The 23,512-nt window shown below is 55.8% G+C and overlaps 3 protein-coding genes across 3 annotated transcripts; 2 read left to right on the plus strand and 1 right to left on the minus strand.

The window, feature by feature from the left end:
• Positions 1-118: 118 nt before the first annotated feature.
• Positions 119-3,823, plus strand: MONBRDRAFT_34224 (uncharacterized protein; the record flags this gene model as incomplete). The annotated part of the gene is made up of 12 exons (XM_001749597.1): positions 119-384; positions 675-774; positions 1,311-1,442; positions 1,574-1,641; positions 1,717-1,825; positions 1,938-2,024; positions 2,116-2,183; positions 2,318-2,396; positions 2,492-2,611; positions 2,739-2,985; positions 3,062-3,196; positions 3,783-3,823. 12 exons carry the CDS (start codon positions 119-121, stop codon positions 3,821-3,823), a joined length of 1,452 nt encoding a protein of 483 aa, XP_001749649.1.
• A 244-nt stretch (positions 3,824-4,067) lies between these two features.
• MONBRDRAFT_29174 (uncharacterized protein) lies at positions 4,068-18,776 on the minus strand (the record flags this gene model as incomplete). Its single annotated transcript, XM_001749653.1, has 17 exons — positions 4,068-4,486; positions 4,835-9,465; positions 9,604-9,706; positions 9,811-9,941; positions 10,063-10,203; positions 10,350-10,432; positions 10,581-10,673; positions 10,749-10,952; positions 11,891-11,964; positions 12,377-12,430; positions 13,542-13,792; positions 14,011-14,158; positions 14,308-16,543; positions 16,725-17,354; positions 17,497-17,652; positions 17,918-18,539; positions 18,676-18,776. 17 exons carry the CDS (start codon positions 18,774-18,776, stop codon positions 4,068-4,070), a joined length of 10,077 nt encoding a protein of 3,358 aa, XP_001749705.1.
• Positions 18,777-22,464: 3,688 nt separating this feature from the next.
• MONBRDRAFT_29176 (uncharacterized protein) lies at positions 22,465-23,446 on the plus strand (the record flags this gene model as incomplete). Its single annotated transcript, XM_001749598.1, has 5 exons — positions 22,465-22,595; positions 22,727-22,798; positions 22,888-22,986; positions 23,088-23,191; positions 23,295-23,446. The coding sequence occupies 5 exons, from the start codon at positions 22,465-22,467 to the stop codon at positions 23,444-23,446; spliced, it is 558 nt and encodes a 185-aa protein (XP_001749650.1).
• Between the last annotated feature and the right edge of the window lie 66 nt (positions 23,447-23,512).

Consider the following 23,512-nt stretch of genomic DNA (forward strand, 5'->3'; position numbering starts at 1 on the left):
TTGCTGTTGCTGCTGCTGCTGCTGCTGTTGCTCTGTGAGAAATGCCTTATACCCAGCTTTGCAAAATTAAATTGTCGACAAACCATGAGTGTTTTTTCCCGCCAAAACAAACAGCCACATGATGACAAAACAGAACAGCTCATCCTTTTGCATGTGTCTCTCTCTCAAACTCTCTCCTCTCTCCTCTCTCTCTCTCTCTCTCTCAAACTCTCAAACTCTCAAACTCTCTCTCTCAAACTCTCTCTCTCAAACTCTCTCTCTCAAACTCTCTCTCTCTCTCTCTCTCTCAAACTCTCTCTCTCAAACTCTCTCTCTCAAACTCTCTCTCTCTCTTAAACTTCATTCTTCACACACTCTCACTCTCTCGCTCTCTTGCTCCTCCGTGTGTGTGTGCGATTGTCGCCATGGCGGTCAATGTGAACCCGCGGGCGATCAAGGATATCGTGGCGGCGTATCAGCTGGAGAAGGCAGCCGATGAGAAGATTCCGGTCATCTCCACTATTGTACAGGGACGATTGACGCAGCTGAGGTGAATCTTTTGTGGTCTTTTTCCTGAGCGGTTCGCCAAACACGTGGGGAGGGGCAGCCCCTATGCGCGCCGCTGATCTATCCGTTTCCTCGGCCCATACGATATTGATGCTGATGGAATGCTGCTTGGGACTCGGTCTGGGTAGGAAAGCCGTCGAGACTGCTGCTACGCTTGATGAACGCGATGCTTACGGCGCGACCCCCTTGCATTGGGCCTGTTTCTCTGGCTACGCCCCCCTCGCATCGGTATGAAGGGTGGCTCTTGTCTCAAGTCATGAGCGCGTCAGGACGATATTTCCTTTGCTTAGCCCTGGACGGCCCTTGTTCCGTCTGACCCTGAGTATTGCTTTGCCACACAGTTGATCCTTGAGAAGGATCCAAGCCTTATCCATGCTACTACCAATGATGGTCAGACGGCACTCATGTGGTGCTGCATGGCCCCAGGTGCGCTTCCCTCGGCCACACTGTTTTCCTTGCATCGCTCACCGCAAACCCTTTCCAAAGTTTGCCGCATGATCAGCTGCCATGTAGCTCTGACTCCTTTTGCTTCCCCTCTGTCACAGCTGTTAAATCAACCACCTTGAGCGTCATGCGTCTTCTTTTGGCGGCTCATCCGGCCACAATCAATCTCGTGGATAAGCATGGCAACAGCGCATTGGCCTACGCCATTCAGGCATGATCGAGTGGTGGCCACTTTTACCGCGTCAACACGAGTTTTGGCCTTGAGCTTACCGTCCCTGAATGCCCGCTGCTGCTCTTTGAAATGGGATGGTTTCTGCTAGATGAATCTGGACATTGTCGTTCTGGCCCTCCTCATGGCGGGTGCAGACCCAAATTCTCGCAACCAAAAAGGCGCTACGCCCGTTCATTGGGCTGCCTTTTCTGGGAGCCTTAACGCCTTGTTTGCTCTCCGGGTATGCACACCACGCGCCACCGGTCCTCCTCGGGAAATTACAAGAGCATCGCGCAACATAGATAGACAATGACTCTGCTCTGCGTCGCTCCATTGACCTTCAATCTCACCTGATTGTACTTTTATTCCTAGGCACACGGTGCCAACATGTCCGTCATTGATACCGACGGCAACTCAGCCCTCCATCGGGCAGTGCAACGGTACGCATCACAGTCAAACAGATTACGCCCATTGCTCCCGTGCTCATCTTGTTCCGCTGATCTTGACTCTATTAGTGGGCACTTGATGCCATGCAAATTTCTGCTCGATCGACCGATGTATCGCTTCAAAATGGATCCTCTCATGGCCAACAACGAGGGCTGGACGTGCGTTGACACTGCCGAGGTACGCGTGTGCTGCGCGATGGCAGTTGGACCATGGTTGTCAGCGTCTTGCACGACAGGTTGTCACGCTGATCCGCTCCCTCCTTCTCCCCTCGCTTTTTGCAATTGGATAGCGCTACAACCTGCAAGACATCCGCACGGAATTGATGAAAGTGGTCAAAAGCCAGAACAATCGTCTCAGCAACCCTAACAATCTCTATGTGTGTCTTGAATGTTGACTCGCTCTTGCTCGCCACGTTTTTGGCTTCGTGCAAATCTCTCACGAGCAATGTGTGCGTGTTTCCTCCATAGTATGGATACATGGCATCGACGCTGGTGTGCTTTGCCTTGTGGTTTGGCTTCCTTTGGCCCGCAACAGAGTGCGTCGGCCTGGCCTCGTCGTCCTTGGCCACTACTTTACTGACATGTCGTTGCACGGTTGCTGGTCATCCATTTGCTTCTCACTCATGCGTCTTGTTTCGGTTTTTTTGTTTTGTTTTCTCGGCTTTTTTAGTGAGCGCTTGTATGGTTTGAATCGAGTGTGCTTTGCACTTCTCGTCGTCTGGCTTTTGAACTGGTACCGCACCAGCTCGGTACGATCTATCTGCTTGTCTGGCTCATGCGTAGACCGTGGCTTGCCAGGTGAGATGTGCTTGCCCGATCTTACTCTGCCAGTATTGATACACAGATGGATCCCGGTACGGTGCGGTGCTCAGTGCCACGGGCTGAGCTGAAGCGCAAGTTGCTCGAGGGACCAGAGCTCAGTGTGGATCCGAAGCGCATCTGCTTCACCTGTGGTATTGAACGGGTGTGTGCGTGCATGTGGCAGTCCTTTCTGCTTGCCTATTCCATTCCATCCTTGATGCCCACTCACCCTTCGCTTGGTGGTGGCACTGTTGTCTTATTTTGGTTGCGATCTTATCTATTCGTAATAGCCGCTGCGATCAAAGCACGAGCCTTTTACAGACAAGTGCTACCACCGTTTTGATCATTACTGTGCTTGGATGGACGCCGTGGTGGCTGACGACAATCATCGCAACTTTGTCTTTCATTTGTCACTGCAAATGCTTGGTCATCTCCTCTTTCTCTATCTGTGCATCGTGGCGGGTCAGCAACTCGATGTCATGGGATCGCCTCTTATCACGCTTGCCATGGTTGCCTCCGTGGCCATCAACATCTTTGGTACGTTTTTGCCTGCGCATGGCTTCACCCTGCTAGATCATCTCGTCCACTCAGCCTTTGTCATAATGTTTTTCAGGTGTTATGTTTGCGGGCCAAGTGTGTCGGGGTCAATGGAAACAGGTGCTCATGGACGCGACGACCAATGAGCTGCTTAACATTGAGAAGCCGCCCTACAAGTACATGGTTCCTGCGGGTGGCACAACCGTCGAAGGTGTGTTTGTACATCCATCCTGCACCAGGCTTGACCTTGCACCCTTGGCGCTGGGGGACGTTGACTCACGCCCGCCCCATCTACAACGCCCCGTGAACTATAAACATAGATGTCAAGAGCCCTTGGCACCATTCCAAGCTCACAAGTTTCTTGCGGTTCTGGGTCCACCCGAGCCGCCGCCGCTACTATGAGCTCCCTGGTCTTATCAAGGAGTGTGTAGAGGCTGATGCTTGACATTGAGAGATTCGTTGTGCATGTATTCTTCTTCTTCATCATAATTTACTTCAAATTTCGCTTCAATTTCGTGCCTTTTTTTTTTTAGAAAATTTTTTCCCTTATTTCTGATGTTGCCATCGACGCACTACACCTCTGTGCGTGTGAAAACATACCATATGTGAATTGGATTTCCCGTCCCTCTTCTCTCGTTCACGCACATCCCTCTCAATCGCACCCCTAGCATATAATTGAAGTTTTTCGGGGTTCAGTTCTGAGTCTCGAAACCAGACAACGCTTCTTCAAATATTTTCCCTTTTACCGTCGCAAGCACACAAATACTGAGCAATTTTCTCATGATGTGCTGTTTTAGTATGGGAGGGATGTCTTGCAATCACGTGCGAGCGTCTGTGAACCAAGGAGCCACCCACGGCGCCGGCCGCAGTGACAAGGAAGGATAAGACCTGTTCAGTCAACTACCATATGGATTTGGGGTATTCAGGTGGGGCGCGAGGCGCGAGGTTGCAACCTTGCGATCCCACAGCGCAAAGACATCGTGTTGTATAAACATTCATTGCATTACATTCGGGTCACTGGGCGCCTCTCATATATATAACAACTGTTCGCATGTGAAACCGTAAAGGGCAGGCAAGCCATCCTACTTGTCAAAGCTCGTGAGCTGGCGGAGGCAGCGGATGCGGCCATATACATCACCCACGACAAACTGCAAACGATCCTCCTCGGATGTAAAGAGGCCACTCATGGCCGTAAGCGGCGCCCCGGTGGGCATGAAGGAGACCAGCTCCAACCCAGCCGCAGCATCCCACATTTTCACCACGCCGTCCAGCGCCGCGCTCAGCAACATGGCTGAACGCGGGCGGGGAACAAACTCAACCCCAACCACAGGACCACGATGGCCGGTCAGTCGCCGATACAATCGGCCTGCGCCTCCCAGCGAGTAAACGCACACGTCATGATCGTTGCCACCACTTGCCAGGTGCTGTCCCATGACGGCAAAGCCCAGACACGTGACAGTATCATGATGGTCATGCATCTCGTGACTGGGTTGACCACTTTCTGCATGGACGATGCGCACCCGTCCTTGGTTATCACTCAAGGCCAGATGCTCACCATCGGGCGCAAAGCGGCATGCGTGGAGGGGCTGACCACCGGCAGGCGCCAAAGAGCGCCGTAGCAAGCCCGTACTCAAGTCCCACAGGTGACACGCCCCATCAACCCCCACAGATGCGAGGAGACGGCCATCCCGACGAAAAGCCACGGCCGTCACGGCCCCTTCGTGTTGCTGCAGGCGGTGTGCAATGGCCATGGTGTTGGCATCAAACACCAAGATGGTCCCATCCTCGCCTGCGGTGGCCACGCAATTGCTCACTGCATTCCAACGCAGTACCGTGATGTGTCGCGTACTGCACACCCAGCGCTGGCGCTGTTCACCTGCGCACTCGTACTCCCCAAAGGCGCCTTTGTCACAGGTGGCCAAGATACGCTTGGTGGCTTCGTTATACGCCAAGCTTAACACACTGGCCTCCTCCTCACGCGTGGACTCTAGCAGAGACGATGGCCCCCGAACCAAGCGAAAGTCCGACCCGCGCAAGCGTTGCGCTCGGTCCAGGCCATCATCGTCCCGCAGACCCTGCAGCAAAGGCCGCAGCTCAACCACGTGCAATCGCCCTTCGGCACTGGCTGCTAGAAGGTAGCGGTTGTTGGGCGTGATGGTCCAGACAGGCCACTGGCCAGGCAGCGCAAAAACGCGGCGGCCATTTCGAGCCTCCCATACTGCAAGAGCCGTATCTGTAGCTGCCACGATGAGATGTGGCGTCGCAAACTCGCAGCTCATCACGGCATGGGTCATACCACACTCGACAGCCAACTCCTGCATATGAACGCTGGTGCGCTCGTAGAGATGGTTGACACCCGGCCGCGCCGCTGTCTCGCCCTCAACCTGCTCGAGAAACGTCCAGAGCTGGACGCTGCCATCGCGGGAGGCTGCTACAATTTGGCTGCAATCAAAGCCGGGTGCAAAAGCGCACAGCTCTGCGTCATGCGATCGGTTGTGCAGTGTCTGGAGGCAGCGACCCGTGCGAACTTCCCAAATCTTGACCTGGGCGTCCTCACCAGTGGAAAGGAGTAGCGTTCCACTGGAGTGGAACTTGCACATGTCCACGGGGCCATCGTGGCCACGCAAGACGCGCATGGCTTTGAGAGCACGGGCAGACCACAGAATTACGAGGCCATCGCGGCCAGCCGAGGCGAGGGTTTGGCCACTGGATGCAAACTCACAATAGCTCACCACGTCCGTGTGCTCGCGCAGCTCATGCAACTCGTTGGTTGACATGCTCCACAAATGAAGCGTGCCGTTGCTGTAGCGCACGGCAACACACGACGCGTCCTGGCAAGCAGAGAGCTGGTCTGCCTGCCCGTGGCGTGCCGGGATGGTAATCTTCTTGTCCAGTTTACCGGCCACGTAGTCCCAACGCCGAAGAACACCATCACCGGCACTCGTGAAAAGCACGGGCTCGTCGGTGGCGACGACGCCGTCCAAGATCTTGTTCTTGTGCCCGGTAAGTGTATGTTCGACGCGCCCACTCGCAGTATCAAACACCACGACGGCCTTGCTCGCATACACGCAAAGAAGACGGCGACCGTCTGGAGAAAAGAGTAGCTTATTCAGAGAACCGTGGCCGGCTCCGCCCACCTGATTCACGTCCAGCTCATGCATGGCCGGCGGAGCAACGTCAACAAACAGACACCTTTGCTGATGTACGGGCAACTGGCGTGCCAGATGCAACATGTCAGCTACTATTTCACGTGGGGCAAAGTGGTTACCCAAGGCCTGCTGCACCAGTGAGGCGTGCCGGTGCGTGACCATGACGGGAGCTGCCTCGGCCACAAAAGAGTGCAAGACGGCCAGTCGCTCCGGGGGAATGACCAAGGCAGCACGATGAAAGTCTTGCAGCAGCTGGTCAATGTTCATGTGCTGCGAGGTTATGGCCAGAAAGGTCGCATCGCTGAGCCACTCAAGGACCTGGGTCAATGCACCAGCTTCGAGCAGGTGGTGGCACAAGCTGAGGGCGCCACGGGCCTCGGCTGAAGTGAAGTGATCCGATGGTCCGATGGGGCGCATGCCATGGGTGCCCCGCTGAATGGGACCCGTTAACCGCGCCGCAAGGGCCTGAAGGGCGGCTGAGCCCCCGGATACGTTGGCAAGGATGTTAATGCTAGACTTTTCACTTTTGCGCTTGGCGAGCAGTTTGATGGGCCGCTTGCTCTCCGCGTTGGGGCCAGAGCCTCGGCGGCGGGCTTGCCCAGCTTCACTGAAATCGCGTGCATTGAGGCCTTGCTCGGCTTGAATGACCGAGCGCATGCAAGTCTCAGCCACGAGAGCCATAAAGCGATGAGCTTCAAGTTGGGCAGAAACGTCGCGCAGACCATAGCGTGCAAGGATGGCATCCACTACAGCGCCGTGGTGAATCTTGTAGACATCAACCCCAAACTCGATGGCCCGGATCAGAATGGCATCGAGGTCCCGCCGCAGGCGGTACCAGATCACGCTCGAGGGCGATGAGAGACCTGGTGTCGCCTGAGCGCGAGCACCCAAGTATTTGGCAACAGTTTCGTCCAGCTCGAGGCAGCGCAAGATTTCTCGGGTTGATAGGCCATACTTGGTCGTGACCAACGCACACAGCACACGCGCCACGATCGGCTCGCCATGTTCGTCCTCAAGACAGGCAAGAAGAATCTCGAGTGTGGCATCGATACTGCCCATCTCCCCGTGTTCAAGGCACGCCGGACCTTCACCAAAAGGCGTGAAGGACCGCCAGCGGGCAGCGACCTGGAGGAGGAGCTTGAGATGCAGGGGTTGCGGGCAAGCATCAAAGGCCCAGACGATGGACTTGGCCTGGTCGACAGTGACGCTGCGTCCATGTACGTCCTTCATTAGGACAACGACCGCAGACGGACTGAGCATTTCCCGATTCAACGGTCGCACTTCAATGAAACGGCAAAAGGGCGCGGCCGTGCGGTTGAGCACGCCCATCACATCAACCGTTGCACCGATGGAGATGCCCTGCGGAGCCGATGTCAATAGAACACGGGCATGGGCAGGCAGGGCAGCCGCCAAGTGGGTCCATGTCGCGCTGAACATGGCACCATCAGTGAGGTCTAGGTGATCCAGTCCGTCAAGGACTACACAGACGGGAGTGGCCGCCGTAGCCAGGTGGAGCAAGCGCTGATATTGCTGAGCCAGTTCCTCCAGGGTGTAGGTCAGTCCTGCACTTGCCTTGCCAAAGGCCCGCAGGAGCTGCTCACAGACGCCGAGCATGAGCTGCTTGGCAGTGCAGGAGGGCTGGGTCAGACCTAGTGTTCGGTGTACCACAATCACGTCTGGGTTCTCGGCCTGAATGGCGCGAATGGCGTGAGCTGCCAACCAAGACTTGCCGGCACCGCTTTGCCCGTAGAGGACGAGGGGTCCAGTGGGTCGCCCCTGATCATTCTCTGCGGTTGTGGAGCGCCAAGAATCAGCCAGGTACGTGGTGATTTCGCTGAGATAGTGCGGTCGAGTGAAACCAGTTTGCTTGATCATGCGGTGCAAGTGTTGGCGGTGCTCATTGATTTCCGTGAGGAGGTTGTCGTGGGGAACTTGGGTGCAAGCATTGAGAATGTCCGAGGAGAGACTGTCGACCAGGGTCTCCAACGAATGTGTAATGATGGCCTGGTGCTGTTTGCTGTGGAAGCCGTGGCCGGGGGCCCAGTCCAGGCGGTACTGCAGCAGGCGGGTGGAATCAAGAAGATCGACGAGCCGGCGCTTGAGGCGTTCGACGCGCTTGCGATCGTCCTCAATGGCGTCGGCCGCAATGAGAAAAATGGAGGCGGCCCGATCCTCTGGGTTGGGATCGGTGAATACACGGTTGACAAGGGTGACTTGGCTGCCACGCGACTCATTTTGGTCAACCCCAACGGCACAGAGCTGATCGATACGACTTCGGACGTAGCGGGCGTAGCTGGGCTCGGATTGGAGCTGTGCAGCGCCTCGTACGAGCATTTGCCTGAGACGAGCCTGGGCGCTTTGCCAGCTGCGCAGAGCTGCCTGACGCTCCTTGCGGCTACCCGAAAAGAGCGGAAAGCGTGTTTTGGGGTCGACGAGCACGCGATGGGTAACGGGATGGTGGTTTTCATCCCGAAGGTACCACTGGTCCAGAAAGGCAACGGCAGCGGCACCAGCGGTTTTGTCGTCGGCCTCGCGCATGATGGCCAGACGTAGAATGCGGTATTCGTGTTCGGGTATCACGTGGGGCAAGGGCGCAGGCTCGGCACGCGAGCCAACGAGAGCCACAAAGGCTGTGCTCATGGACGTATCGAGGCATTCTTGGACAAGAGAGGCTTCAAGGTCGATAGCGTCGGGCATGAGCTGCATCTCGTTGCTACCAAGCCCCCAAGCCGGGTCTACAACCTCAAATTCCAGATTGAGGTTGCGGCAAAAGAGAACCAAGTAGGGCACGACGTAGGTGTGGAAGGTGGTGCGCTCATGGCGAAAGTCATGCAAGCCGCCCGCCAAGAACAAGCGCACAACCCGAGAAGGCGAGTTGTAGTTGACGGACAGGGTGCCGCGCACGAGCGCGTCCTGCAGCGTCTCGTTGATCGGCACTTCCGAGGCCTGGGAGAGGAAGATTTCGGCATGTTCAAGCGCTGCTTTGTACTTGGGCTTGAGGTGGCCGTTTTGATCGAGCAATGGGTCCTGCTGGGCGTTTGTGGTGGCACCGGCGGCGGCGGCGGTGGCCAGGTTCATCTCACGACGCTCGGGAAGTAAATCGTCGCCTTGCAGGGTCGTGCCGTCAGACTGTCGCCGCTGTTGTTGCCGGGCAGCGCACACGCAGGCGTACCAGTGTCGCGTCTCCACGGGGCTTTCTGCGTAGAGCCAAATCTCTTCTTCAGGCATGGTCATAACCAGGATGGGGCGGCTGCTTTTGGTGTCCAGGCGAATGTCCTCAACGGTCTTGACGTTGTACATGCCCAAGGGGTTTCGTAGTTGATCCGGGCCTCTAAAAGCATTGTCAGTACACGCAGCGTCAATAACAGGGTGTGCTTTCAAGGTTGTAGAAGGGGGTGGGGTGGGGATTTGGTATTGGGGGTGTTGAATCGGCAGTGGGCGGATGCGATGTGAGCAGCGCGGCGCCTACCGGCTAAAGGACAGAACGTTGCGCTCCAGGGTAAAGTACTGAGAAGCCCAGTTTTTTCGATTCATGCGACCCTGGCCTCGGCATAGCTTATAGAGCCAGCCCTCTGTCAACAACCAGGGCGCTTGAAATGAGAATCTGGGCGCAGGCATTAATCGGGGTACGGGCCAAGCGTTGTTGGAGATGGTGCACTCAAAGTCATTGACCGACCTTTTACGACGGAGGGCGGCAGCGGCAGTTTGGCGATTTCTTGACTGGCTTTGCGTTTGATGTTTTGTTCTTTGGTATGTTCTTCCCAATAGTGGGTGAGAGCAATGTCGGGCGTGACAATGTCCACGTTGCTACGATCAAGAGGAACAAGGAGGATGTACGGTGGGGGGATTGGTAAAGAGAACAACGCGAGCGCTAGTCGTTGCGGCTGAAGATGAATCGGGATGAGAGCGGGGAGGCGGCGGGGCTGACCGTGCGGTCCAGTAGGCGAGCAGCACCAAGTTTTCCAAGGCACGTCCAAGACGCTCTGGCTCATCAAGCTTGGCTTCCTCAAAGGCCATACAGTGCAAGTGAGCAACCTTTTGCAGTTCCCGCACGTTCGCATTGCAGGAACTGGCGGAGAAAATTTATGGCGAGGGGAAGCGGAGGGCGCGGTCGAGACAAGGTTTGGTGAGCTTGGTCGGGGCTGGCTCAGATTAGTCACATGACACAGACAGGCTACACGGAAGCAAAGGTGACCAAGGCGTAGCAAGGCATACTCTGTGGCCAGGGCATTGTCCGGACGGACGCAGAGCACAATGATGCAAGGAAAGCCTTCTCCGCGCGCTTTTTCGATTTTTAGCTGCAGCACCCAATAAAGTGAGGATCAGGGAGAGCAACAGAGGCGTGCTGGATCAAGGGTCCTCGAGCGGATCAGAATACGGGATATATGGGGTGTAGAAGAGGCTAGAGTTGGAGCAAGGAGGGGGTGGGGCGGCATGGCCTGGCACCTGAGCTTTATCCAAGCGATCGCAGGCATCGGCGTCGTCGGCATGACTCAGGACAAGCAAACCATCGTAGCGCTTGAGTTCCTCGGTGTGGGTCTGTGAGAAAACCAAGCCAGGCAGGGTGATGAGGAGGTTTCAGCCAGCAAGAAATGGGGTACACTGGGTACGTACGGCGGTTGTGCAGACGTCAAGGTTGACCTCGCAGAGGGTGTCGGCGGCAAAGCAATAATGGGACACGCGAGCGTTGTCGGATTTACGGACACGAGCTGCGCCGCTGTTGAGGAGGCGGCGAGCCACCAGCTCCGGGTTGGCTTCAAAGGGGCCGGCGTCCAGAAGCCCCAATGTAAAGGTGCACTCGGCCTTGTCGGCGGGTACCTGAGATATGATGGAGGAAGATACCGAGGCGATGTTGTCTTCATCATCACCATCCTGCACGATACTGGCAGTGGGGACATACAGCTTGCTGGCGGTGTCACCGTCGTGCCGAGAGCTGTGGCGTGACCCAAGGCGAGAGCTGTGTTGAGAACTGCTATGGCGGGAGCTACGGCGCCGTGACGCGGTCGCAAGGGCGCCGTCCGGCCCGAGGGTATTCATGGTGGCCGGGCCGGGCGGCAACACTCAATCAGAGCAAAAACGGCGGCTTGAGCCGCAGTGGTGAGCGTGACTTGGATGTAGATAGTCGATCAGGGCTGGAGGCGTCGATGACAAGAGCAGCGGGCCGTCTGGCTCAAAATGGATCGTGTGTCCCTGAACTACACGAGGGATTTCGAGGACGGAAGGGATGAAACAGCGAGGGAAGAGAAGTGATGTGAGCGTGCAGGCGCTGCGCTGTAGCGTGCACGATACTGCGCGAGCTTCGCGCAACCCACCATGGACCAAGGACGAGGATGGTGGCACCAAACCCCGCTGGCACTTGCACGCCGTCGACTGGTCGGAGGGAGTACAGCTGCACTTGGTCAAATTACACACGCACGCACTACACCCAAAGGTGGTGGCGGGCGTAGCAGGGGCGGGGGAGACGGAAAGGTGGCAGGCAGCAGAGACAAGAAGATGGAATGTCTTTGCCACCAAGCATCCCCCTGATCTCTCATTGTGGTCGCCGTGTGTCCGCCCCACACTGTGGTGCTTCGTCGCAACACACATGGTACGCTCGCAGCTTTTGCCGAATGGAATGTCCATCACATCTCTTACGGTGCCCACACAACGTAGCCACACACAGACACACACACTGACTGACAAGCAGGACTGCGATTCAGCGCCACGCACACCCAAAGCACACGCTCTCACCGCCACACGACCCAGACCCTGCGCACCAACAGGGAGCGCTCAATGATTCCGGACCAGACAGCGAATCCGCGGAACGAAAATCCGTCCGCGCCCACTTTATCTGACATTTAACCAAACAAAAAATCTGACAACAACACAATCTGACATCGTGACAACTCCTTTTTTTTTCACTGTTTTGCTTGTAAGTGATTTATATGCAAAGTTATTGTGTTCACTGGGTGGCGATTGGGCATAAGCCTGTAAACACCTTTACCAGTGTAATCGTTGCCGGAAGGAACGTTGTGAGGGCAGGATACTTGGGCATGGCATTGTCTGTGTCGATCTGGCTGTCCTTGTGGAAGCGGCTGTGGCTAAGGGCCATTCGACGGAGGTCGGGTAGTCCTTCAGCCTTGAAGAAGCTGGCACTGGCACAGGGAGGAAACTCAGCACGCAAAACAGTTCGCAGTTGTTAGCCAGAGGATGGCAGCCGTGAGCAGAGTGCCGTGATCCAGCCTGTCCGACAGTCAACGAACCTTTTTGCTCCTCGCTAGGGAGGGAGGGAGAACATTGTGTTTTTGCTGCTTTTGCTAAACGAGGAGCGAGGGAGCAAACAAGTGAGCCGGTACAGAGAGCGAAAGAGAGAGAGAGAGAGAGTTTTGACAGGCAGGAGCTTAATGTGTTGGTCGTGCGATGTTGGTGGTGTTGTCGCCGTTGTTGATCAGACGCGAAGATCGGTCGCACGATGGGCTCCATTTGACATCAATTCAACGTGTCAACTCACACAGAGCACAAAGCACAATGCACATCGTTGGGGACGGAGTGGGAACAGCATGCACAGCATGCGGTCCAAATAAGAAAAAGGACCCACTGGCTCCGTCCTGTTCTACCGGGACTTCACTTGAACTTTTTGCCCCGGACAATCACACGCAGCCAGCCACGAATTGAATGCAGAGCAGCGGCCCTCAGTGTTCTTCCGAGGGACGGACAGCTAAATGGAGTGCAGGTCGTGCTCATACGGCCACGCTGCCGCGAGCACAAAGACAGCCAGGAGAGCCGTCATCAGCGCCGAGGTGACGCAGAGACGACGGCACGAGCTGGGGCGAATCTCAAAACCTGCCGACCGCATCCGAACCCGGCACATGCACATGTCGGCACACGCACGCATGAGGCCAGATTCAAGCAAAGCGCAGAACAAGCGGGACCATCTTCAACGGATCAATTCAGACACATGTCGAGTCGAGCGCGCCACAAACATAGGTCCGGGCAGACACCGAACACGAGACAAGACGCCACCACGACAACTGACTTTGTTCAACGGCGACATCGCCGAGGTGCAGGCTCTCCTCATGTGGATCCTCGTCCAAGTCCAAGGGCCTACTCGCAAGGAAGGGAAACATGGGCGCAGCATAATACATCAATCAGTCGTGGCCACCCAAGAGCGAGACACAACGCAGGTACAGGGGCCGGGCAGATCAGCGTGAACGGTGAGCCCATCTGCCGAGCCACGACGTGCGTGTCGACGCCCCCTTTGAGACACTCAAACACGGCACGATCTGAGCTGATGCCGCGAAGCCGCACACGCTGGTGCGGTGTGATGCGGTGCGTGGTTCGGGTACACCAAACTCACACGTCTTCTGACTCGCGGTTCGTCAAGTCGTTCATGCTTGCGGATTCCTGTCGTGTCATGCGCGAGACTACGCTCATCAAGCCGGTTCGAGCCAAATGCAATGTCGCGGCTCAGAAAAAAAAAAAAAAAACTGAAAGAAGAGAGAGAAGAAGTGATTTGAAAAAGAGAGAGAGAGAGAGAGAGAGAGAGAGAGAGAGAGAGAGAGAGAGAGAGAGAGAGAAAGAGAGAGAAAAGAGAGAAGAGAGAGAAGAGAGAGAGAGAGAAGAGAGAGATTCGAAAAAAAACACTCACTTTTGTGTGCGCGGAGAAAAAAGAATGAGGGCTATACGGATGTAGATTATGGGGATGGATTGAGGGGTTGTACAAAAATCAAGCGTGGTCGGCGCCTGCACACTGCTGCCAGCGACTGGGGTGGCGCAGCCTTTGTTGGATAGACAAAGAGACGTAATGCAGACAGCATTGCGACATAAAATGGCAGCAAAAAGAAAGAATAAAAACAAGGGAAAGAAAAAAAAAAAATCGCTCGGCCAGGCCGCTTACAATTCCTGGGCATCAGCGATCCACCGCAGGTGGTCGTCTGGTTTTGTCTCCTCGGTGTGATCAAAGCTCAACGTAGTATGATCCGTCAGTTCCAAAAGCTGATGCCGTAGCGCCACGACCTTGTGAACCAACATACTCCGCAGGTCATCTGCCAGCCCACCCAAAGACACACCGGCAAATGTGAGTCAAGAGGATGATTGACATACCGCATGCCAACCCACCACCAATACACACAGAGAACGCAGATGTCAATTCTTTCAAAAACAAAGCAAAATACTCTGATAGGTCAGCACGAACCTGTCAACTCCTGCTGCTTCAAGGTCTCTGTCAGCGCATCAAGCTGCATGCGAATTTCTTCCTCGGACAAGCTGTTGAGGGAGACTGGCGCCCGCAGACTGGGGCTCAGGCTGCTCGGACTTGCCGCTTCAATCAGCGGTCCCTCATCTACCTGCGGGCTAAAACGTCCATTCAACTTGAGCAGCGAGCCTTCTGGTTCTGCTTCCATAGGAGGGGTTGCCATGTTTCGGGTCTCCCGAAAGACCAAAGGTTGAGGGGAGCTCAAGCGGGGTTCCGGCGAGGCAAGCGGCTCAGTTGTCTGAGCGCGAGCATCGGGAATAGCGGCCCGAGTCAAAGCGCCATCAGATGGACCATCGAGCAAATGCGGCTCTGGTGTGGACCTGGATGGCGCCACAGGAAACAGCGTTTCACGACGGCTCGCCCGCTCGGGCTGGGCCGCCTGCGCTGGCGCATGCAGCTCTTGGAGCTTCATCGGTTCTTCCACGCTCGGCGTGGGCAACACTGCATCCGTAGGTACATGGGCAAAGGGGTTGGGTCGCATGCTGGTCGGCTCATTGCCGTGGTCCCGATCCCGGCCGCGCTCCGATGCTTCCAGCGCTGCTTCGGCGCGGTTGACCATATCAGTGGCCTGTTGGTACAGCTCACATTGGTTGCTCAACGTCATCTTCACAACTTGCAGCTCTTGCTGAAGACTTTGAGCGCGCTCTCGCCAGCGCTGCCCGCGGAGTGCGATGACAGCTGCAATGTGAAAGCCCTGCTGATATTTGCTTTTCCATCGCCGGTCCGAGGCGCGGTTGTGCAATCGTGGACCACAGCCCACATCATGCGTAGCGTGGTCAGCAGAGGCAGTTGCTTCTGGTTGAGTCATGTCGAGGTCGGAGCTCTCACCGGCACTTGCATGGGTCGTGACCTGCTCGAGGCGAGCCAGAAGCTCCATGTTCCGTTCACGCTCAGTGCGAAGGGCTTGCTGCAGCTCCTCCTCTCGCGCCGACATCTCCTCGACCTCGGGAATCGAGTAGCTCGTTTCGCTCCCAACCGAGGTTTGAGCCACCAGATCCAGCCGTTCTAGTAGACTTTGGTTTTGTTCACTCAGCAAGTCACAGCTGTTTCGCAGCTTGTCCAATTGCTTTTGCTGGTCCGACGCACGACGTGATTGCTGTCGAGAGGCCTGTGTAAGTGCCGTCACCTTGGCCTGGTGGGTCGTCTTTGCCTCCTCTAGCTGGTCACGTGCCTCCTGCACCTCTTGTTGTAATCGGTTGTGCACCTCGTTGAGCTCCTCCATCCGAGCCACCAAGCGCTGATTTTCTGCTTCTAATGCCAGACAAGCCTCACGCCAGTCTGGCTCGGACAGGTTCACGCCATCTGTGTGCTGTTCAGACACCCCAGAGGCAGCCGATGGCTCTTGGGAAGAAGCCGACTGTGGCAAAGGTTGCGACGACAACAACTGTTGTTGTTGTTGTTGTTGTTGTTGTTGTTGTTGTTCCAGCTGAAACCGTTGCTCTTGCTCTCGAAGTTGTTGTTCCTGCTCGCGTAACCGTTGCTCTTGCTCTCGAAGTTGTTGTTCCTGCTCGCGTAACCGTTGCTCTTGTTCTTGCAGCGCTCGACGTTGCTGTTGCTGCGCTAGGGTCCATTCTTGGCGATCCCGCTCCAGTCCATCACGGTCGTGGCGGAGCTGTCCATCCCGGGCCTTGAAGTTGCTTTGCAGCTGTGTCAGTTCCTGCAAACGCATGGCAAGCTGGTCACGTTGCTGCGCCAGCTCACGTCGCTCGACGTCCAGATACGCTCGCTGCTCCGCCAACTGCGCTTCTTGTTGGGATAACGTGTCCGTCATCGACGTTCGGTCCGTTTGGTCCGGCACTCGGTTGTGTGGGGATGGCGCAGCTGCTGCCGAAGACGTCTTGAAAGCTTGCGCCTCGAGTTCATCGATCCGTTCTTGCAACTGGTTCCGAAGTTGCTGTTGTTCTGCTTCCGCGCTGGAGGATCGCTGGCGCCACTTACTGATTTCAGCACGCAGGCTACTGCAAGTACTGTCGAGTTCCTCGCGCTCGATGGCCCAGCGATGTAGTTTCTCCACATCAGCTTCGTGTTGGGTGCACAGGCGTTCGTGTTCTGCCAACAAGCGCTCATTTTCTGCCGCAAACTTGTCACAGCGTGCTTGCAGGGCTAGAAAGTCTGCCTGTGGTGCCTCTTTGGGTGCTTCATGAGGAATCGAGTGCATGCGCACCTCGTGCAGCTCCTACAGGGTCAAGGCAGAGGCAGAGCCAGGGCCAAGGTCAAGGTACATCAGACGTGAAAGATCATCGCATGTGCCGCGCGCACGAAATTTGATGGAGAACGATACAAGAAAAAGAGGGGGGAAAACATACAAACGAGCCAACAAGCAGGAAAAAAAAACAAGAGAGGGACGACACGCGTACCTGTTTGAGCTGATCAATCAGGGCGGCTTTGTCGTTGAGAAGTTGCTGCTGAGCCTCATGTCGCTCGGTTTGCTTGCGCGTCAACTCCTCAATCTCCTTGGTGCGACTTTCGTACAAACGGCGATAGCGTTGAGCTTGCGCTTCCAGACTGTTTTGTGCAGTAGCCTGATGGCCCAACCGCTCCTCCATTTGCTGCAATTGTTGGTGTAGCCGTTCTTGGGCGGTTTGGGCATTCACGGACGATTGCGATTGCTGCGCGCGAAGCTCACGCAGCTCTTCATCCCTGGATGCGACTGTGGCGCGTAGCTCCTCCAGTTCCTGATTGTGTTGCTTAGCCCAGCGGGCCTCGGTCTGCGCCGCTATCGCAGCCTGTGCCTCGGCAGCTTGTTCGGCAGCCGAGACGCGGGTTAGGGCTGCTTGCTCTTGCGCAGCTAGCGCTGTCAGCTGGCCTTGCATTTGATCAATTTGTGCGGTGAGCCTTTTGCGCTCTTGGGACCACACGTCTCGCTCAGCGTGCCAGGCGGCTTGTTGTTCCGTCAGCTCACGCTGCAGCGTTGACCTACGACTTTGCTCAGTACGTGCCAAGTCACGAGACTGCTCCAAGTCTTCTTCGTACCGGCGCAGGGACGCCTAGATAGGCAGGTCACCATGAGCGTCAGCTCAAGCTAGAGCGCCTTTAAACACAGCCACCTGGCACCTAGCTTATGCTCATAGCACAAGGCTCCTTTGTTACGCGTCAAGCGACAGATTCAAACAAGGGAACAAGACATACTGCTTGGTCCGCCAAGTCATGTTCCAGTTGATGGACCCGGGATTGCTGCTCTTGAAGCGCCTGGCGAAGAACATGGTCGCTTGGCCCGGGACTGCTGTCCCGAAAGACCTCTAGGCGTTGCCGCAAGTTGTCTAAGTGGCGCAGCGAGCCCTGGATCTGTTGTGCAGGCAAGGCGAGTTGCAAACACCACAAGCGTGCGGCGGAGTGAGCAGGGCCCAACCACCAAGCATCGCGTGGTTGCTTTGAAATGAAATGTGCAGGATACGTGCCTGTGCTGCTTGAAGCTCAACCAAGTGTCGATAACCCTCAATGGTATGGCGATGCGGTGAGGCCGTGTCCGGCTCCACCTATTCGTGAGGTCAAGACAGGTCAGCGACATGATCCCCAGCACCAGCGGCTTGCGGAGAAATGCACAACGCACCCGGGGCAGATCAAGGGCCTGCCGATGGTGGAGGCGATCGATTTCGGCGCGGTATTCGGCATTCATGCGATGGCTGAGACGAAGGGCTTTTTGAAGGTCAGCTTGATCAGGTTGGGTCGAGAGTAGCTCAACAACAATGTCCTGAAGGAGGGAGATGTGCTGTTGTCGCTGCCGGTCGTAAACCTGTATAAGGCTGGTCAACGAGCCGGCGGACGGGTCAATTGCTGATGGGGCGGATTGTGCGAGTCGAGCAGCTCCATTTTCATGTGACCGGTCGAAGATGCCGAGAGATTGCGATGGCCCGGGCGTGTGTTCGGCGAAGCGTGCTGGGGCACCTGGATCATCAAGTCGCAGAGAGCTGTGGATTGTCAGGCTTGGTTGGCTGCGGGTCAAACTAAGCTGAGTGGGAGGACTCATGCTGGTGGCAGGGCCAGTGGCAGGGCTAAGGCGAGGCTGGTCACGGTGCTGGTCATGGGCTTGACGCTGCAGGAGCGTATGCGCGGCGGCGATGGCATCTTCAATGTATTTCTTGGGGGGCGCAGCGAAACGCCGGTCGGCTGGGGCCGTGTCGGACACGGAATCTAAATCGGGTATGCTTATATGATGCTGCTGCTGCTGTAGACTGTGGGAGCCATTTCAATAGGAAAAGAGCGAGAGAGCCCCAGAGTAAGGACAGCCGTGGGCAACATGGAGAAGGTTAGGTGTGGTTATCTGGCTGACAAGAGCAGGAGTCAGTGCAATGCTTCCGTCGCACGTACCGCATGGCGCGCAACTCCTCAAGCATGTGGGCCGTGTTGGATTGCAAGCGAGTGAGGGGTGTTGGAGGGGGATGTGCATCCATGGCATCTTTGTTAATCATGGTGCTTGATGTGGTTGATGTTTGGTGCTGAGGCAAAAGCAATGCGGTGCACAAGGTGAGACGAACGTGGCCGTTGATGCCTGCGAAGCAGTAATCAGGGAAAGCACTGGCACGGACAGTTGGTGAAGCCGAGGGCTGAGATTGGGTCGCCCGAGGCGGAGACTGGGCTAGAGGTACCGAGGCGTGCGCTCGACGAGTCACTTTGGGGCTTGGTCTCGGGCTGGGGTGGCGGCGCGGGGCTTGCAGCGATGCGTCGCGGCGCAGCGATTGAACCCAGGCCTGATCAGTCATCGGGCTTGAGCGGAGCTGTACGCCATCACCGAATGCACTGCAAACCAAGCACAGATCTCGTCGCTGGTGACCTCCACTACCGTCCGGCCACCTCAAGCAGCAAGACGCGTGTGGAGACGATTGCCTCTTCCAGCCACTTCACACGCCTTTTCCAGTCACGAGCTCGAAGCGATCTGCTGCCCCAAAGCACGAGAGAGCGACAGAGAGAGCGAGAGAGCGAGAGAGAGAAAAAGCGCAAAAAACAGCAAAAAAACGCGAAAAAATTATTTTTTTTGAACTTTTTGGTCCAAGTGATAGTGTAACAAAAGCCACACCAATCAAATCTAAAATATAAAATAACAAGTAACCCTGTAAAATAAACCCAGCACTTGTCAGATGATCCGACGGTAATGTCAGATTTTATTTCTCTGAGTGCGCCAGCTGGATTTTTTCAATAGATAGCTTACAACACAAGGCAAGCTGGTGGTGTGTGGTGTGATCCACGTCGCTGGATTCTTGCCCTTGTTGCGGTGGATCTCTGCATTCAGCTTTGTTTCAACGTTGTTATAAAACATTTCCCTCCGATCACCTCTACTTTTCACCCGCGCACTCTCCCTCTCTCTGTCTCCACGAGGCGTTTCCTTGACGGCAACTCATCATCAGGTCAGACCCACCGCGGCGGCGGTGTCGCGTCGTGTGCTGCCGTTGTTGTTGCTCCTGCTGTTGATTATTTTCGACCGCGAGGGGCGTTGGCAGACAAGCCCCGTGACAAACTCATTTCCCGACCATCTGATGGTGTACCACCCGCCGGTTTCGCGCAGGAACAGGCTTTTGTGATTGATCGTGTGTGCCCTGTTGTGTGACGGTTTGCCTCGGCTTCGTTTGATCGACTGCCCGTCATGGATGCGTGGGCAGCTCCGCCGCCGGGCGCGCCGCAGGCCGATGCCACCACGGTGGAGATGACCTCCAATCCTGCGCACGTGGCCAGCGCGCCAGCCAAAAAGTCACGCGCAGATGACCTTCAAGCTCAGCTTGATGAGCTGGACGCTTCCATTGAGGCTTGCAAGCCCCGTACCTCCTACTTTGCCATGTTTATCGGAACCAAAATCGACAACCTTATCGCCATGGCCATTCTGGGTCTCCTCTCCGTCGCCGGCTTGATCGTGGGCATTGTCATGCTGACGGGTGCTGCCGAAGTCAGCCCTCAGATTGCCGGCGTCTTTACGACCATCACAGGTGCTCTGAGTCTGATCCTGGCCTACTTGGCCTACTACGGCAACTGGGACATTGTCAACATCATGTTCAAGAATCTTGAGGTGCAGAAGGAGATTGCCAAGGTTTCCGTCGGCATGGTCAAGGAGCTCGAGGTGCAGGTTGACCGCTTTGCTGCCGAGAATGACAAGTACGCCGGGCTCAACAACCAGTTTGAGGGTAACATTGGGGAAATGGAGAAGCAGAACGAGGCTCTCAAGGCCCAGGTCGAGGCCATGACCGCCCAAATGGATACCATGCGCGAGGAGAACGACAAATTCAAGGCGGAGAACGAAAAGTTGGCCTCCAACGTCGAGGACTTCCGTCAGCAGAACGAGGCCATGAAGGGCCATCTCGATGAGCTGGGCGCCGAGCGCGAGCGCTTTACCGAGCAGAACAACAAGTTTGAAAACAACCTCGAGACCCAGGATCAGCTGAACCAAGAGTTGGCCAATCAGCTCGAGGATCAAAAGGCTGAGAACGAGAAATTGCGCATGCAGGTCGACAAGTTGGAGGCTGGTCTTGAGGAAATGACCGCCCAGAACGAGGCGTTTAAGAACGAGAACGAGGCTTTCCACCAGAACAACGAGAATCTCAAGAGCACCATCGACATGCTCAACGAGAATGCTGAGCGTGAACGTGCCGAGTTTGAAAAAATGTCTCAGCGCGCAGAAGAGGCGTATTCCGTGGCCGCGCGCAGCTTCCAGCAGCTTGACACGGGCAACGAGCGCCTCCAAGGTCTCATCGATCGAATGGAGGAGGGCAGCGACGCCCACGAGGAGACCATGGAACAGCTCATGGGTGTCCTCACTGGCTTGGCCGAAACCAAGGAGGAGCTGAAGCGCATCACCGAGGTCAACGCCGAGCTGGCCAAGAAGAACGAGCAACTCTCCGAGCGCCTCATGGAGATTATCAACCGCATGGAGAATGTGGAGGTGGCTCAAAAGATGGCTCAGCTCATCACCCGTGTCGATGCTCTGGCCGATGGCGGCGTGCGCGACGCTCTCAAGGACGGCACTCCTCTCAACAAGGAACAGACTCGCGAGCTGTATCTCTTGTTGGAGGACATTGACCAACAGATGGATGTGTGGGAGCAGGCAGAGAAGGATCGCCTCGCCAGCATCCAGGCTGCTCGCGCCGCCACCGACGTCCAGGCTTAAATGCTTGCAAGCCCCGTGTTGTCAGATTCAGGGCGTGTGCACATGCTCGCGCCCTGTCTCACTCTTGTGTTGGTGCTCATGTTCATCGAGAGTCAGTGAGAAGAAGCACCCCTTCCTGATTTTTTTTTTTTTAAAAATGGTTCAACGTTGCTCCTCTGCCTGAATGAGGCGTAGGGGAGGGCCTGTGGAGCCTGGCCTGACCCCTCGAGTGTGAGCCTTACCGTTACAAGTCGACCGTGATTCGTTTGGACTGGCTTGTTCTGCTCTTCTGTATGTCTTTGTATTATCTTATCTCCCCACTCCCTTCACATTTGCCACGGCCTTGGCAAGGGCCCACTATTGTGTCTCCCCTCTTGTCATCTGGGGCTTTTCCGGTTTCGGATCTGGCTGGCCTAGTCTTTTGCACAGGGGACCTGATCTGACGGCGTTATGTCTTGTATTTTTTTGCCTTTTTTTTTCTGAGCTGTCTGTTCTTTCTTCCTGCGGGCTCTTTTGGGAGGGCAGCGGCGTTTGGTTCTTTTCGAGATCGGGCCGCTCATCCTGTTTGACCCCATTTCAAAGCCATCATTTCTTTTTTTTCACCAATTGCAAATGGACCCGATGCTCCTCTCTGCCGCGCCACTTTCCTTCACACGCACAACCCCTTTGAGCTCGTTGGCAACCAAACACCCTGAAGCATACAGCTGCAAAAACACAAAAACTTCCAAGGTTACCACGCTTTCATCTACAGGTATACTTAGTATTAATTCATCAAAAATCTGCAACAAGTCTTCATTTCGCGACAACAAGTTTCAAGTTGAATCTCGTTGTTGTTGAAATTTTATTTTTTCATTTTTTTTTCGTGTGTGTGTGCGACTTTGAATCATCACACACACACCAAATCACGGTGCGGCGGCGGAAGGAACTGGCAGTGCAGACGCCAGCGGAGCAGGGGTTCGAGTGGTAGGAGGGAGGGCCTGGGACTGCGTCGGATTTGGACACGGGCTGTGTCGGGTGCCGTCGCTGCCATGACCACGCTTCGCGCCAAGGTGGCCTTGGTGGGCCCAGCCGCTTCTGGCAAGACCATCCTGGCCAACTTTCTGGCCGACCATGTCACTGATGGCCTCAGCATGCCTTATCGTCCCACCCAGGGCTGTCGGTACGTGCATAACGTCCTGAAGCACACTTGGTACAGGCTTTGGTAGTGAGATCCCTATCGCACGGTCCGTCCACACGTGAACGACTCTGATTGCGTGCCGGCCCCTGCACGCTCACCGGCCATGCCTGCAGCATCCTGGAAACGACGATGGAAAACCACTCAGATACGGCCTTGGAGCTTTGGGATGTCTCCGGAGACATCAAGTATGTACACTGCACACTGGACTGCACATTGGACTGGGTGGCCGCCCTGCCTGCTCCTGCTTACTGTCACATGCGGTCGGCGCCATCAGCAACGAATCTGGTTGGCCAGCCATCACTACGGGCCTGGATGGCGTGATCGTCGTCTTTGACATCAACCAAACAGTTGTGGATGGGGATTTGGATATTTGGTATGCCTCGTCTGCTCTGGCTCGAACCTTTGGACTCTACTGCCGCAACGCGCCCAATATGTTTCTAGCCATGGCCTCAAATGTCTGACGCTGACCCGCAGGTTTCGGCGATTTATCAAGCGGCCTGGAGTCAAGTCCAACCAGGTCTTGGTGTTTGCGAACAATCCGCATCGCGACAGTGCCACGCGCAGCGCTGTGGATCTGAGTATGTCATGACGCCAGCTCATCATGCCAACTCCATCATGCTTGAAAAACAGACCTTGCTCTCGAGACTGTTTGGCTGATATCTTGCTTGCCTTGTCATGTAGCTGGCCCATTGAGCAAGGCCAAACTTGTATTAACGGATGTCACACGGGAGCCCGAGGCCGTGCGCGCAGCCTTTAATGCACTGATGACCAACGTGCGCAGTGTTGTTGAACAACGCCGCGATGACGCCGAGCGCAAAGTGCTGGGGATGTAGACACTCGACATCACTACCCTGCTCTCCTGAAGAAGGATGTCTCTTTGAAAGTCGCGCGTGAACGAT

The sequence above is a fragment of the Monosiga brevicollis genome, genomic scaffold, assembly GCF_000002865.3.
Source record: "Monosiga brevicollis MX1 MONBRscaffold_32 genomic scaffold, whole genome shotgun sequence".
Classification (NCBI taxonomy): Eukaryota; class Choanoflagellata; order Craspedida; family Salpingoecidae; genus Monosiga; species Monosiga brevicollis.